The sequence below is a fragment of the Synchiropus splendidus genome, chromosome 1 (genome assembly GCF_027744825.2).
Source record: "Synchiropus splendidus isolate RoL2022-P1 chromosome 1, RoL_Sspl_1.0, whole genome shotgun sequence".
Classification (NCBI taxonomy): domain Eukaryota; kingdom Metazoa; phylum Chordata; class Actinopteri; order Syngnathiformes; family Callionymidae; genus Synchiropus; species Synchiropus splendidus.
Genome location: NC_071334.1, coordinates 38,464,168 through 38,477,223, shown reverse-complemented (window position 1 = coordinate 38,477,223; position 13,056 = coordinate 38,464,168). Strand labels below are relative to the sequence as shown.

At 45.4% G+C, this 13,056-nt stretch overlaps 1 protein-coding gene across 1 annotated transcript; it reads left to right on the top strand.

The window, feature by feature from the left end:
- Positions 1-7,214: 7,214 nt before the first annotated feature.
- Positions 7,215-10,866, top strand: LOC128761212 (muellerian-inhibiting factor-like). Its single transcript, XM_053869320.1, has 7 exons — positions 7,215-7,287; positions 7,356-7,637; positions 7,898-8,070; positions 8,143-8,254; positions 9,655-9,754; positions 9,823-10,217; positions 10,466-10,866. The coding sequence occupies exons 1-7, from the start codon at positions 7,215-7,217 to the stop codon at positions 10,864-10,866; spliced, it is 1,536 nt and encodes a 511-aa protein (XP_053725295.1).
- The last annotated feature ends 2,190 nt before the right edge of the window (positions 10,867-13,056 follow it).

Below are 13,056 nucleotides of genomic sequence, written 5' to 3'. Positions count from 1 at the left end.
TTACAGTACTTGTGGGAGGGAGAAAGACAATTGTCAGACACAAATTATTACTTACCTTTGAGTAAACCTATATATTTAGACACGGTCCCCATGGTCATCAATATCACCAATAGTCTACTTTCAAAATCCTGTATTAACACAAAATAACGCAAATACTTAATAGGGGAAGAGACACCTCGACCCAGGTACTTTTATATGCTCCCTAAGACCCATAAGGACCCCGCAACTTGGACAATACCTTTTGTATTGCCCCCATGTCGGCCCATAGTGTCGGACTGTGGAAGCGAAACGTATAATACGGCACAGTTTATTGATCATTTCCTCCTGCCACTATCAGTCCTCCATCCCAGTTATATAAAGGACACTTACCACTTTTTACAAAAAGTCGCCGCAGCCAGGGTTCCAACGGGGGGCTTCCTCTTCACTTTCGACGTGGACAGTCTATACACAAACATAGTCATCAAAGAGGGGATAGAAGCTGTAATAAATATATTTAATAAATACCCTAACCAAAATAGACCGGATGAGGAGTTAATTGAATTGCTTAAAATTAATTTAATGAGGAATGATTTTGAATTCAATGGCAAATATTATTTGCAGATAAAGGGGACAGCTATGGGCAAGAGGTTTGACCCTGCCTATGCTAATATTTTTATGGCACAATGGGAGGAAGGGGCGCAATCAAAATGTAAGATCAAAGCTCTCTATTATTATAGATATCTGGATGACATTTGGGGAATTTGGGGTGGTTCTATAGAAGAATTTAACCATTTTGTAACAGTCCTTAATAATCATAATACCTCGATTAAAAGTAAGGCTACTATCAACCCCTCTTCTATAGACTTTCTAGATACGACCACCTATAAAGATAAAAACTTTCACACCACAAATAGACTAGCCACTAAAGTTTATTTCAAACCCACCGACACTCATGCCCTCCTACATGGATCTAGTTTTCATCCCAAACACACATTTGGAGGGATTATTAAATCTCAACTGTTACGCTTTCATAGGATCTGTTCTCATCATGATGACTTTATGACTGCCACCAGAGTGCTGTTCCGAGCACTGTCCACAAGAGGGTATTCTCGCTCCTTTTTGCGGTCATGTATGAGAACGTTCCTTGAAAAGCCAGCCAGAAAGACTTTTATTCCCCTGCCATTTATTTCCACATTTAATCACTCCTCATACAAATTAATCAGGGAACTGCACATTTCATTCAACACTATTAAAGAAAATTTACTTACCTTGGAGCAACATGAGGTGATTGCTGCATTCAGGAAGAACCCCAACCTAAAGCAGATATTGATTTGAGCAAAAATACCGGAATAAATGGAGAATGATTATTTTATAGGGTCTCTCAAATAAAACCACATACTTACCTGAGACTACTGGGGGATCGGTCGGGATCGGAGAGGAGGGATGCCCTCCTCCATGGAACCCTGTGGAAGAAAGAAGAGAAATATAAATTAATAAATATACAACAATAATTATAATAATAATGATCATATATCGCCTTCTTTCCTAGCCCAGCCCTCAGTTTTGTCCTTACCTTAACCTATCCCCTATCTGGGCCCTAACCCTAACCATTCCCTAACCCTAACCAAACCCTTACCCTAACCATCCCCTAACCCTAACCATTCCATGTCCGAGCCCTAAACCTAACCTGAACCTGCTCACCTCATCTTAACCACCCCCAACAACACTAACCACCACTTACCTCCGCCTGGGATCACCTGGAGTCCTGGGAAAGCCTTGACTGGCCAGTGCAGGTGCTGGGCTTCCCCCCGGCACCTTTTACCAACCCTAACCCTAACCCTAATCCTAACCCTAACCCTCTAACCCTAACCCTAACCCTAACCCTAACCCTAACCTAACCCTAATCCTAACCCTAACCCTAACCCTAAACCCTAACCCTAACCCTAACCCCAACCCCAACCCCAACCCCAACACCAACCCCAACCCCAACCCCAGCCCTCAAACCCTAACCCTAACCCTAACCATAGCCCTAACACTAACCCTAACCTTAACCCTAACCCTAACCCTAACCCTAAACCCTAAACCTAACCCTAACCCTAACCCTAACCCTAACCCTAACCCTAAGCCTAACCCTATCCTTGAAGTCCCAAACCTGTCTATCCTAAGTCGCCCAGACCCAACCCTGTCTACCCTAAGTCGCCGGTCTTCCTAGCTCACTTGACTCCTAAGTAGTAAGGAACTGGAGAAGGGGAATCAAAAGCCAAAAAGGGACAAAGCCAAAAAGAGCCTGTATTTGTGTGGGGGACCCCTTCTCCTAACGCTGAAAACCTGGACAAGTGGGATAGCGATAAAGGAAAGGAATTGGGAGATGGAAGAGCAGAAAGGAAAGGAATTGGAGGACGGGGGAAGGACAGATTGGAGGGTGGAGGAGAAGTAATCAATCCTAATCAGGACAAAAAGTAACATTAGGGAAGCCTAACCCAAAACTTAACCCTAAACCTAACCAACTCCAAATTGAGAATTCTAACCCTAACCCTAAGGCTAAGCCCAGCCCAAAATTTAACCCTAACCCTAACCGACTCCAAATTGAGAGCACTAACCCTAACCCTAAGGCTAAGCCCAGCCTAAAATGTAACCCTAACCCTAACCAACTCCAAATTGAGAGCTTGAATTAACCCTAAATTTGACGTAACCCTAACCAGGGCCAAAATTTAACCAATTAAGAACCACAAACACACAATTGGTTATAATCATTTATTGGTGTTCCTGCAAAAAAGAGAAAAGATAAAGTCCAAATATACTTTCCACCTTGTCGCCTCCGGATCACCACCTGTAAAAAAGAGAAAAATTAGAAAAATTAACCCAAAAAGACTTACCTGTACTTACCTCCTGGTCCCTGCAAAAAAGGAAAAAGACAAACAACAAAAAAAAAAAGCAGAAAAAACATCAAACAACACCAAAGAGCATCCACCATTCTGCTCTCCCCCTCCCATACCCACTTACCTGGGCAAAAGGCCAAAAGCAGCCAACCAAATGTTAAGTGAAGAGAGGAGGGTGGAGCCAAAGCAGTATATAAGCACAGACATGCTGTGGAGCTCTCATTCCTGCTTATACCACTGAAGTGCAAACAGCACTCAGTGAAGGATCATAGCCTTGCCTGAGGAAGACCAAAACAGGTCGAAACGTCGCGACGAGGCCTATGATCAAGAACACTAATATTTAATCCAAGATGGACATTTTTTTGAAAACCCTTAAACAGGGAAGACCAACGAAGAGGAGAGTTTAAAACAACAAAACTAAAAAACTTACCTGAAAGACATGGGCCAGGCCTCTGGCATCACCTGGACCTCATTTTCCCGGGTGTAGGACAGTGCACCGCCTCACTCCAATCGGAGTGAGGTCCCTAACCAAAATCCTAACCATAGCCCGAGCCCGCCTGGGATTTTGATGGTCCACCTGGTGGTCGTATGAGGACCTGTAGACCCATGTTCTTTCTAAAATGTTCCAAATTAAAATAATTCCAAATTGTGAATATCCCAAAATTCCAAATTATCTATATGATTGACACTGACCTAATACTCATCCTTGAAGTCCCAAACCTGTCTATCCTAAGTCGCCCAGACCCAACCCTGTCTACCCTAAGTCGCCGGTCTTCCTAGCTCACTTGACTCCTAAGTAGTAAGGAACTGGAGAAGGGGAATCAAAAGCCAAAAAGGGACAAAGCCAAAAAGAGCCTGTATTTGTGTGGGGGACCCCTTCTCCTAACGCTGAAAACCTGGACAAGTGGGTTAGCGATAAAGGAAAGGAATTGGGAGATGGAAGAGGAGAAAGGAAAGGAATTGGAGGACGGGGGAAGGCCAGATTGGAGGGTGGAGGAGAAGTAATCAATCCTAATCAGGACAAAAAGTAACATTAGGGAAGCCTAACCCAAAACTTAACCCTAAACCTAACCAACTCCAAATTGAGAATTCTAACCCTAACCCTAAGGCTAAGCCCAGCCCAAAATTTAACCCTAACCCTAACCGACTCCAAATTGAGAGCACTAACCCTAACCCTAAGGCTAAGCCCAGCCTAAAATTTAACCCTAACCCTAACCAACTCCAAATTGAGAGCTTGAATTAACCCTAAATTTGACCTAACCCTAACCAGGGCCAAAATTTAACCAATTAAGAACCACAAACACACAATTGGTTATAATCATTTATTGGTGTTCCTGCAAAAAAGAGAAAAGATAAAGTCCAAATATGCTTACCACCTGGTCGCCTCCGGATCACCACCTGTAAAAAAGAGAAAAATTAGAAAAATTAACCCAAAAAGACTTACCTGTACTTACCTCCTAGTCCCTGCAAAAAAGGAAAAAGACAAACAACAAAAAAAAGAAAGCAGAAAAAACATCAAACAACACTAAAGAGCATCCACCATTCTGCTCTCCCCCTCCCATACCCACTTACCTGGGCAAAAGGCCAAAAGCAGCCAACCAAATGTTAAGTGAAGAGAGGAGGGTGGAGCCAAAGCAGTATATAAGCACAGATATGCTGTGGAGCTCTCGTTCTGCTTATACCACTGAAGTGCAAACAGCACTCAGTGAAGGATCATAGCCTTGCCTGAGGAAGACCAAAACAGGTCGAAACGTCGCGACGAGGCCTATGATCAAGAACACTAATATTTAATCCAAGATGGACAATTTTTTGAAAACCCTTAAACAGGGAAGACCAACGAAGAGGAGAGTTTAAAACAACAAAACTAAAAAACTGACCTGAAAGACATGGGCCAGGCCTCTGGCATCACCTGGACCTCATTTTCCCGGGTGTAGGACAGTGCACCGCCTCACTCCAATCGGAGTGAGGTCCCTAACCAAAATCCTAACCCTAACCCAACCCTAACCCTAACCCTAACCCTAACCCTAACCCTCAAACCCTAACCCTAACCCTAACCCTAACCCTAACCCTAACCCTAACCCCTAACCCTAACCTAACCCTAACCCTAACCCTCTAACCCTAACCCTAACCCTAACCCTAACCCTAACCCAACCCTAACCTAACCCTACCCTAACCCTAACCTAACCCTAACCTAACCCTAACCCTAACCCTAACCCTAACCCTAACCCCTAACCCTAACCCCTAACCCTAACCCTCTAACCCTAACCCTAACCCTAACCCTAACCCTAACCCTAACCCAACCCTAACCTAACCCTACCCTAACCCTAACCTAACCCTAACCTAACCCTAACCTAACCCTAACCCTAACCCTAACGGCTAAAAGAGGGCAACGGAGTTTCTGCTGATCCGGAGTGTAAGTTACACTCCATATATGAGGGGTTGTCTTCATCTTCACAACCCATTCATCCATTCAGGCTGAATAGACCACGGGCGTGGCGGTGGCGTAGGAACCTTCATAGGACGGTCCGGTGTGAGGCCCTGGCGATCTGAGATAGCAACAGGACCCTGGGCACACCTCCTTCCGTCTTACCGTAGCAGCATTGCCGGTGACATTGCAGGTTGTTTTGGTGCAGCAAAACATGCATCTCCTTGACAGCCGCCTGGCAAAGGAGCCAGCAGTGCGAGTTAGACGTCCGCTATGGAAGGCCATGGTAATTGCCCATGGTTCTCAGATCAGGCAACATTGCAAAGCTGAGGGTCAAGCTTTGTGGTCAAGATGACCTCATATGTGCCGTCGAGGCAGCACGGCAGTCTGGAGACAAAAACGCGGTCTAACAGCGTATTTTTGTCTGCAGTAGCCACAGTAATCAGCTGGTCGTAGCCTTTGGAGCAGAAGAATTTCAAAATGGGCTTCCTTCGGCTGGACAGAAGATCTTCAACAAGTCCCCGCAAACAAGGACTTGTTGATAATCCGTCATCTCCAGTGCCGCCAAAAGGTGTTGCAAGTTGGACAAAAATGCAACAGTGCTGTAGCGCGGCGGTCTGTACACGCACACGACAATCGTCTCTGTCGGCCGGTCGAGTTTGACGACAAATAACTCCAGATCTGTAACGTTCTGGAAATATTTGATTTCACGGGCTCTGAGGTGCTCTCTCACGTAGATGGCCACGGCGCCGCCCCATCTACCAGCCATGTCAGGAACTGTGGAGTATGACACGGCTCTGTCGCAGTAGAACATGTGGTAGCCTTCCAGGACCAGAGCATCTGAGACGCACGACCCCTGAATGTGGGTTTCCGTCAGACACAACACATCAGCCAGAAGCATCTCGTGGTGACGTCGGCAACGTGGCGTTCAAGCGAGTCACAGTGAGCCAAGGTTTCGACGGCGCGAAGCAGGGGCATGACGCAGCCTCGCACACACATATTTCTCTTGAGCAAAGTTCCTCATCACAACAGCTCCTTTCAGAGCTACCTTCACATTTCCGGGACGTGGTGCTCCATCCTGGGTGCTCGCCTGCCCAGCTGCCTTCAGTGAATTCTGAGCATGTGCATTTGGATGAATCTGTGTATATGTAATGATAATGCAAAATTACTGGACAGTTTTTGATTGCTCTCTTTGTGTCATTTGTTTTAATGTTTGTGCTGTGAATGTGATCAATGCCCTCAACTGTATAGGTGTGTATAGATTAGAATATTACATTTATTCTGTTCAGTTTCTTTTCCTCCTCACTCCAATGGTATAGTGTGCTATGTTTGGAAACAACAATGTGTGAATTTTGTCTGTTTTATTTATCCTGTAGTACACAATCAGAAACAGGTGCTCGGTGCTGTAGAGAGAGACATTTGAATTCTCCTTTCACTGTCAGCAACGCGCTGTCATATGCAAGTGTGCTTATAGGTAGGCATTCTTAAAGTTCTCTACTGCAGCTTCTGGCTCAGAGTCCAGGGAAAACACGACTCCAGGTAAACAATTGTCACATGCAAACATCAGTGTCACCTTGTATGCATCTATATAAAGCTTATATATTTGTGGATAGATGTTTATGTCTCAACGGATGAATTGACTGCTCTGTGTGACCAACAAGCTAAATTAGACCAGAGTGAAGAAACAGCCACCACAGGACCTTAACAGATGGTGCCAAAAATCACAGTGGCCTGGCAGCATCTGCTTCATGTAACCCCAAATGGAGCAGTCCAGTGCTGTGTGCAACAATAACGTAAGTATCATGTATGGACACAGCTACTATATTTTTTTTACTAGTTAAAAAGGCAGCGAGAGGATGGAGCCTCATATAAAGACTGTCGACACCACGAGGACTCAGAGACGCTGAGAGAGCAGAGCAAGGCAGAGGATGATGGCGAGTTATGGCAGGAGCGTAACGATCCGCTGGACCATCCTGGTGCTCACCCTGGCTGCCACAATACTAGGTGACTTACCATGTTGCTGAGACTCAGGTGTCCAAGATTAAACTGCGTTTTGGTGTTATTTTTTCCAGCTCGGGACTTGATGACACCCCTCACAGACAGAGGGCCAGAACCGGTGGTGTCATCCACTGAGGCTTCTCCTGCGTCTCAACTGAAGGGTCTGTGCTTCGAGAATGATGTCATCGCACTGATGCAAGAAGCTGTGGCCGAGAATGGAGAACTCACAAACCATGGTCTGGCTTCGCTTGGAGTCTGCTCCCCTCCTCAGAGTGAAACGATCAGAGCAGTGTTACAGGAATTGGCTCAGCTGACCGGGACCAACCTGGGACCGCAGCTCCTCCACCCCAGTGAAGGTAACTGGCCAAGTCATTAAGATTCATTCATTCCACTGTAAATGTCACTGTCCTCCTTTATGGAGTACATGGGAATGGAAGTGGAAGATTTAAAGTGTGTCAAGGTTCATGTATGTGGTCAATAAGGAAGAGAGGACAGTGCTCTCATTCCGACTTTTGAGTGGCACTTCATTCAAACCTCGATTCTTATGTGACACCACGTTTGTGCCTGGGATTCTTTAGTGTGATGCTGATTAGCCTCTTCTCTTCCTCTTCATTAGTCCTGCTAGTTGAGGATGAGCAGGGAGAAGCGCTCACGCTGACATTTCACCTCTCTCAATCTCCGTTACTGAAACGGAGGCCTGTGTTGCTCCTGGTGTTGGAAAGCCCCGTCCAGCTGACAGAAGTGGAGCGTGTGACTTTCAGCAGCGCGTCGCTGCAGCCCGCTGCTCAGGTGCGGGAGACAGAGACGTGAGTGAATTGGTTTTATTTACAGTTCACACTCTCTGCTCCCTCCCTCCCTCAGACCGTCTGCATCTCGGAAGAAACGCGGCTCTTACTGCTGCTTGGTCAGGCATCTCAGGTCCCTGGGCCCAACAAATGGAGCATTTCTGTGCAGAATCAAGCTCAAGAAACCAGTAAGAAGATTTGTTTTCAGAATAATCCTGCTGATGTCATCACATTCATCACTGAGTTTTTTTATTTTTTGTTTTTACACCGATATATATATATATATATATATATATATATATATATTTTCCGGACTCTAAGCCGCTACTTTTTTCTTGCGGTCTGACCCCTGCGGTTTATAAAACGATGCGGCTAATATATGGATTTTTACAGGAATATTCCAATCAATCGGCCACCGATTATGAAAGGCTGAACTCGTTGTGATCTGTGAATGCCGACCACTGCCCGTCATTGCCGGTCACAAAATCCCATCACATGTGACAGCAGCTGTTCTGATGAGGCAGCGCCCGCGGTTTGTGATGCGTCCGCTCCTCCCTGCCGACTCGCCACTCGCTTGGCAACGGCGTGTCTATTGCGGAAGCTTTTTTCAGTCTGTCATGTCAAGTTTGCATCCTGCAGCACATGCACGTTAAAAGGTGTCAACGCCACGAATTCAATACGATATTTAAAACACCAGCACTTGACAGACCACAGTGAGTTTTCTGGTGCTCATGAAAGTGAAACTGCAGGAACCAGCAGTCACTCGCGGACACTTGCCGGTCTGAGCGTGACGTTAAGAACGCGAAGCATATTGCCCGAGAAACAATCATTAATTTCACCGCGCCAGATGAGCAGCCTTTCTCAGGTGTCGTTTAAAGACGGAATCAACCGCGGCCAAATCCGCTGCAGTCTTGTGTGTGTCAGATGCAGCGTTCGCTGTCCACCACCTGAATCTGAAACGTTTGCAACCGTCCAGAGTGAGAACGTTCATGAAAGAGGTTGAAGACAGCTGCTTCAGCTGAGTGCTCTCCCTGTCTCTCGGAGCATCCCGAGTTTTTACAGTCTAATGAGCATGCTCTTTGCTGGCAAAAATATTGAGCTTCGTCACATCAAACCGATGACATCACGAGCGTTTTATTTTCCTTTAAAGCACTCAAATTGCGCTGTTTTCGCCCCCGCGTGTCCGCAGCTCTGCTAACAGAGATGATCTACTGGAGGGTGAAAACAGCGCTTTCTGAACACTTTAAATGTAAATAAGATGTGAGGAGTTCGTGACTGGAGTTCAGAACACTGGCAAGATTGTTTCATGAGTCAGTCTCGACACTGGACCCCGTACTGGAGGATCCTAGAAGTGATTCTCATGCATTTTCTGTGGCGCAGACAGCAACGGTGCACCCGCGGCTTATAGACTGGTGCGGCTTATGTATGAAAAAAATCAATTTTCCTTCTTAGATTTGGTGGGTGCGGCTAATATTCAGGTGCGCTCTGTAGTCCGGAAAATACGGTATTTACTTTTGGGCCCATATTCCTCAATGCTGTCACAAAAATCATCTTATATCAAACCTCAGAGTGCATATGCTTTTTGCAGGAAATAAAGTGAATGAACTCTTCTTGGGCGGAAGATCTAGCAGTGACCTCAAAGTGGCCCCACTTCTGCTTTTCACAGGCGGACCAGGAAGTGAAACCAGGTGATTGTACTGCCTATTTTGGCAATTCATTTCTCCTTCACTGTGTACCCATGTTTGTCTCTTCTTAGTCCCTCCCAGACTCCGACCTTCCTCTGCACTCTGAGGCGGTTTTTGAGTGACAGCCAGCCTCAGGACCACCCGGCCTCTCCTGCCCTCAAGTTGGACTCTCTGCAGACCCTCCCTCCCCACACGTTGGGCTTGTCATCCAGCGAAAGTCTTCTTGCCCAACTCATCAACTCCTCTGCTCCCACAGCGTTCACCTTCTCCAGCTTGGGGTTTCCAGTGCAGCAGGCAGAGTTGAACCTGCCACCCCTCTTGCTGGATGAGCTGAGGGCCAGACTGGAGCAGATTGTGGGTGTGACACAAAGTCAGTTCAAGAAGAAGGAGGAAAGTCACAGGGGCATCAAGAGACTCACCCAGCTGGTGGAGCTCACAACTATTCCGTTGATGGGTCCAGTTTCAGGTGATCTCAAACCTTATTGTAAATATGAACTTAATTGTCTTCCAAATTTGACTACTCACTGCAGCATCACGGCCAGGTTTCAGTAGATTTTAGAGGAAAATGTTTGACCTTAAAATATCCAAACTTGTTCAGTTAATTTGAGTTTCAAATTTGATAAGTTGGTAATTTGTTGTTGTTTTTGTTGTTGCTGTTGTTTCTTATTTGCAGAGTCCTTTATGACTCTGATCTTCTTTCCTTGTGTCCAACAGGTGGAAGACAGTTTTGTGCTTTTCTCCTGCTGAAGGCTCTTCAGACGGTTTCCAGGGAGATGAACAGAGCACAGAGAGTCACACGGGCGGTCACCAACAGAGGAGCTAACGCCAACCTATGTGGACTGAAGAGCCTCACCGTCTGCCTCAGCCAACACGTGGTGGCTCCAAACAGCGCCAACATCAACAACTGCAAAGGGTCTTGTCTTTTCCCGATGACTAACACCAGAAACCATGCCGTGCTGCTCTTCTCACACATCATCGGCCCAGCCGCGCAGGAGCGCCGGCCCTGCTGCGTCCCAGTGGCCTATGACCCTCTAGAGGTGGTGGACCTGAACAAGTACGGAACAAATGTGATCGTCTTTCCAGACATGGTGGCCACAGAGTGTGAGTGTCGCTGAGGGTTGACCACCTCTGACCTTGAAGAAGGATGATGTCCTGTCGCAAACACAACAATGGTTTGAGTCATGTCAGAAACCACATGCTTAAAGAAATTTCACCTGACCTCGCTGCTTATTAGAATTCTTCTCTTGTTTTTTCACCACGAAGTTTATAGTCACGTGTGCTCAATCACAATAAAGGTTATTATTATTAAAAGGTTATTAAAACTTGCCACTTTGTTCTGTAATGTTGGATTATATTCATATAATTCATATTACACAATATAATACATAATAATAATATAATACACTAACCACTATTCGCCGATATTTGGAAAACAGGGCAGATTCAAGGACCCGTAGGGCAAGATTCACTATAAGTTCATTTATCTGAGAAAAGACAATTGCTCCAAAATGGGTTAGATATCTTCCTTCTCTTCCATTTGAATCCAGGCAATATTAGCAGGTGTTACTTCTTACATGACATCATATTTATGAATATTTCACAGAAAACTCTGTGTACATCATATGGATATGAAGATCTAATATGATGCTGTAAAGAATCATATTTTGCAGTAGTATCACTTGAGGAACTTTATCAACTTGATTAAAAAAAAAATTGTAGCTCTGAAATGAGCCATTGTGATGAGAGACTTTGCTCAATAGAAATAATTGTACAGTGGTTGGACAAAATAACACCTGTGCCTGCGTTTTGTGCATTCCACGGACTTACTTTACGTGGAGCCGTTAAATTTGTGCCTGTTTTTGGTCCCGCTGCCATTCATTACAAAGGGGAAAAAATTTGAATCAGAATCAGAATCAAATTTATTGCCATGGGTGATGGTTGGCTCCCATTTGAGGTCCTCAGTGTTGGTGGTTCCTAGGAAGCACCTAGGAGGTGCAGCAGTTATTGTACAGGGAGAAGAGCCATGGAGAGAGAACACAGCCCTGAGGAGACCCGATGTTGAGGGTCCGAGTGTCGGAGACAGTCGTCCCCAGCCGCACACGCTGACTCAGGCTGGTCAGGAAGTCTGTAATCCATCTGCAGATGGAGTCAGGCACGTCGAGCTGGCGAAGCTTGTCTTCAAGCAGAGCTGGAAGAATCGTGTTAAAGGCAGAGCTGAAGTCCACAAGCAGGATCCTGGCATAGGTTCCTGGGCAGTCCAGATGCTCCAGAACGAAATGAAGGGCCTGGTTCACTGCATCGTTCACAGATCTGTTGGCTCTGTAGGCAAACTTCAATGAGTCCAAGTGAGAAGCAGTGATAGATTTCAGGTGAGAGAGAACCAGGCGCTCAAAGGACTTCATGAGCACAGACGTCAGTGCCACCGGTCTGTAGTCATTCAGTCCTGTGATCCTGGCTTTCTGGCCTGTAGCTTGTGACCACCTTGAGGCCTCTCCACACTGCAGTGTCATTGAGTCATTGGCTGAGAACTGCTGCGTAAGTTTGTCAGAGTATGCGGCCTTAGCTTTCTTCAGCTCCCTCTGAAACAACCCAGGCTCACTAAAAAATGTGCAATAACGACGTTTGTCTACTTCAAGAAAACATAATGGTTTGACGAATTTGCCTCAAAAAACATGTACATTTAATTTCTCAACGGCTTAGTGAAAGACGTTCCTGTTAAATCGTAGTATTGTGACGTTTACCCTGCTGGCTGTAAATACGCTCCAAATTGCAGAGTTTTTAAATAACTTTATTGGCTTTTGATCGCATTTCTAGCAACAAATATATCCTACATTGTAATATTATGTGCTCGTTTTATGTAAATGATGCTTAGTTTCTTTCGTTTGGACTGAGATTGTTTTGTGATTCCCCATTAAAATGTATTATTGGGGTATCTGCTCCCACTGAAAAACGTGCAATAACTACGTTTGTCCACTTGGCATACCGTAATAATTTGACAAATTTGCCTCAAAAACCGTCTCCCTTGTACGTTTCATTCCTCAATGGCTTTGTGAATGGTGTTCCCTTGGTCACGTGACTGACAGCCTGCTCTCCTGTCTGAACACAAAACATGGTGGACATCCGTTCTATTTCGCTCTAAATTGTGAGATTTTAAAACAAAAGCTTTTGTTGACTTTTGATGGCATTTCTAGCCACAAATATATTCTATATTGGGTTGGTTATCTGCTCGCACTGACAAACGTGCAATAACTACGTTTGTCCACTTGGTATACCGTAATAATTTGACAACTTTGCCTCAAAAATCG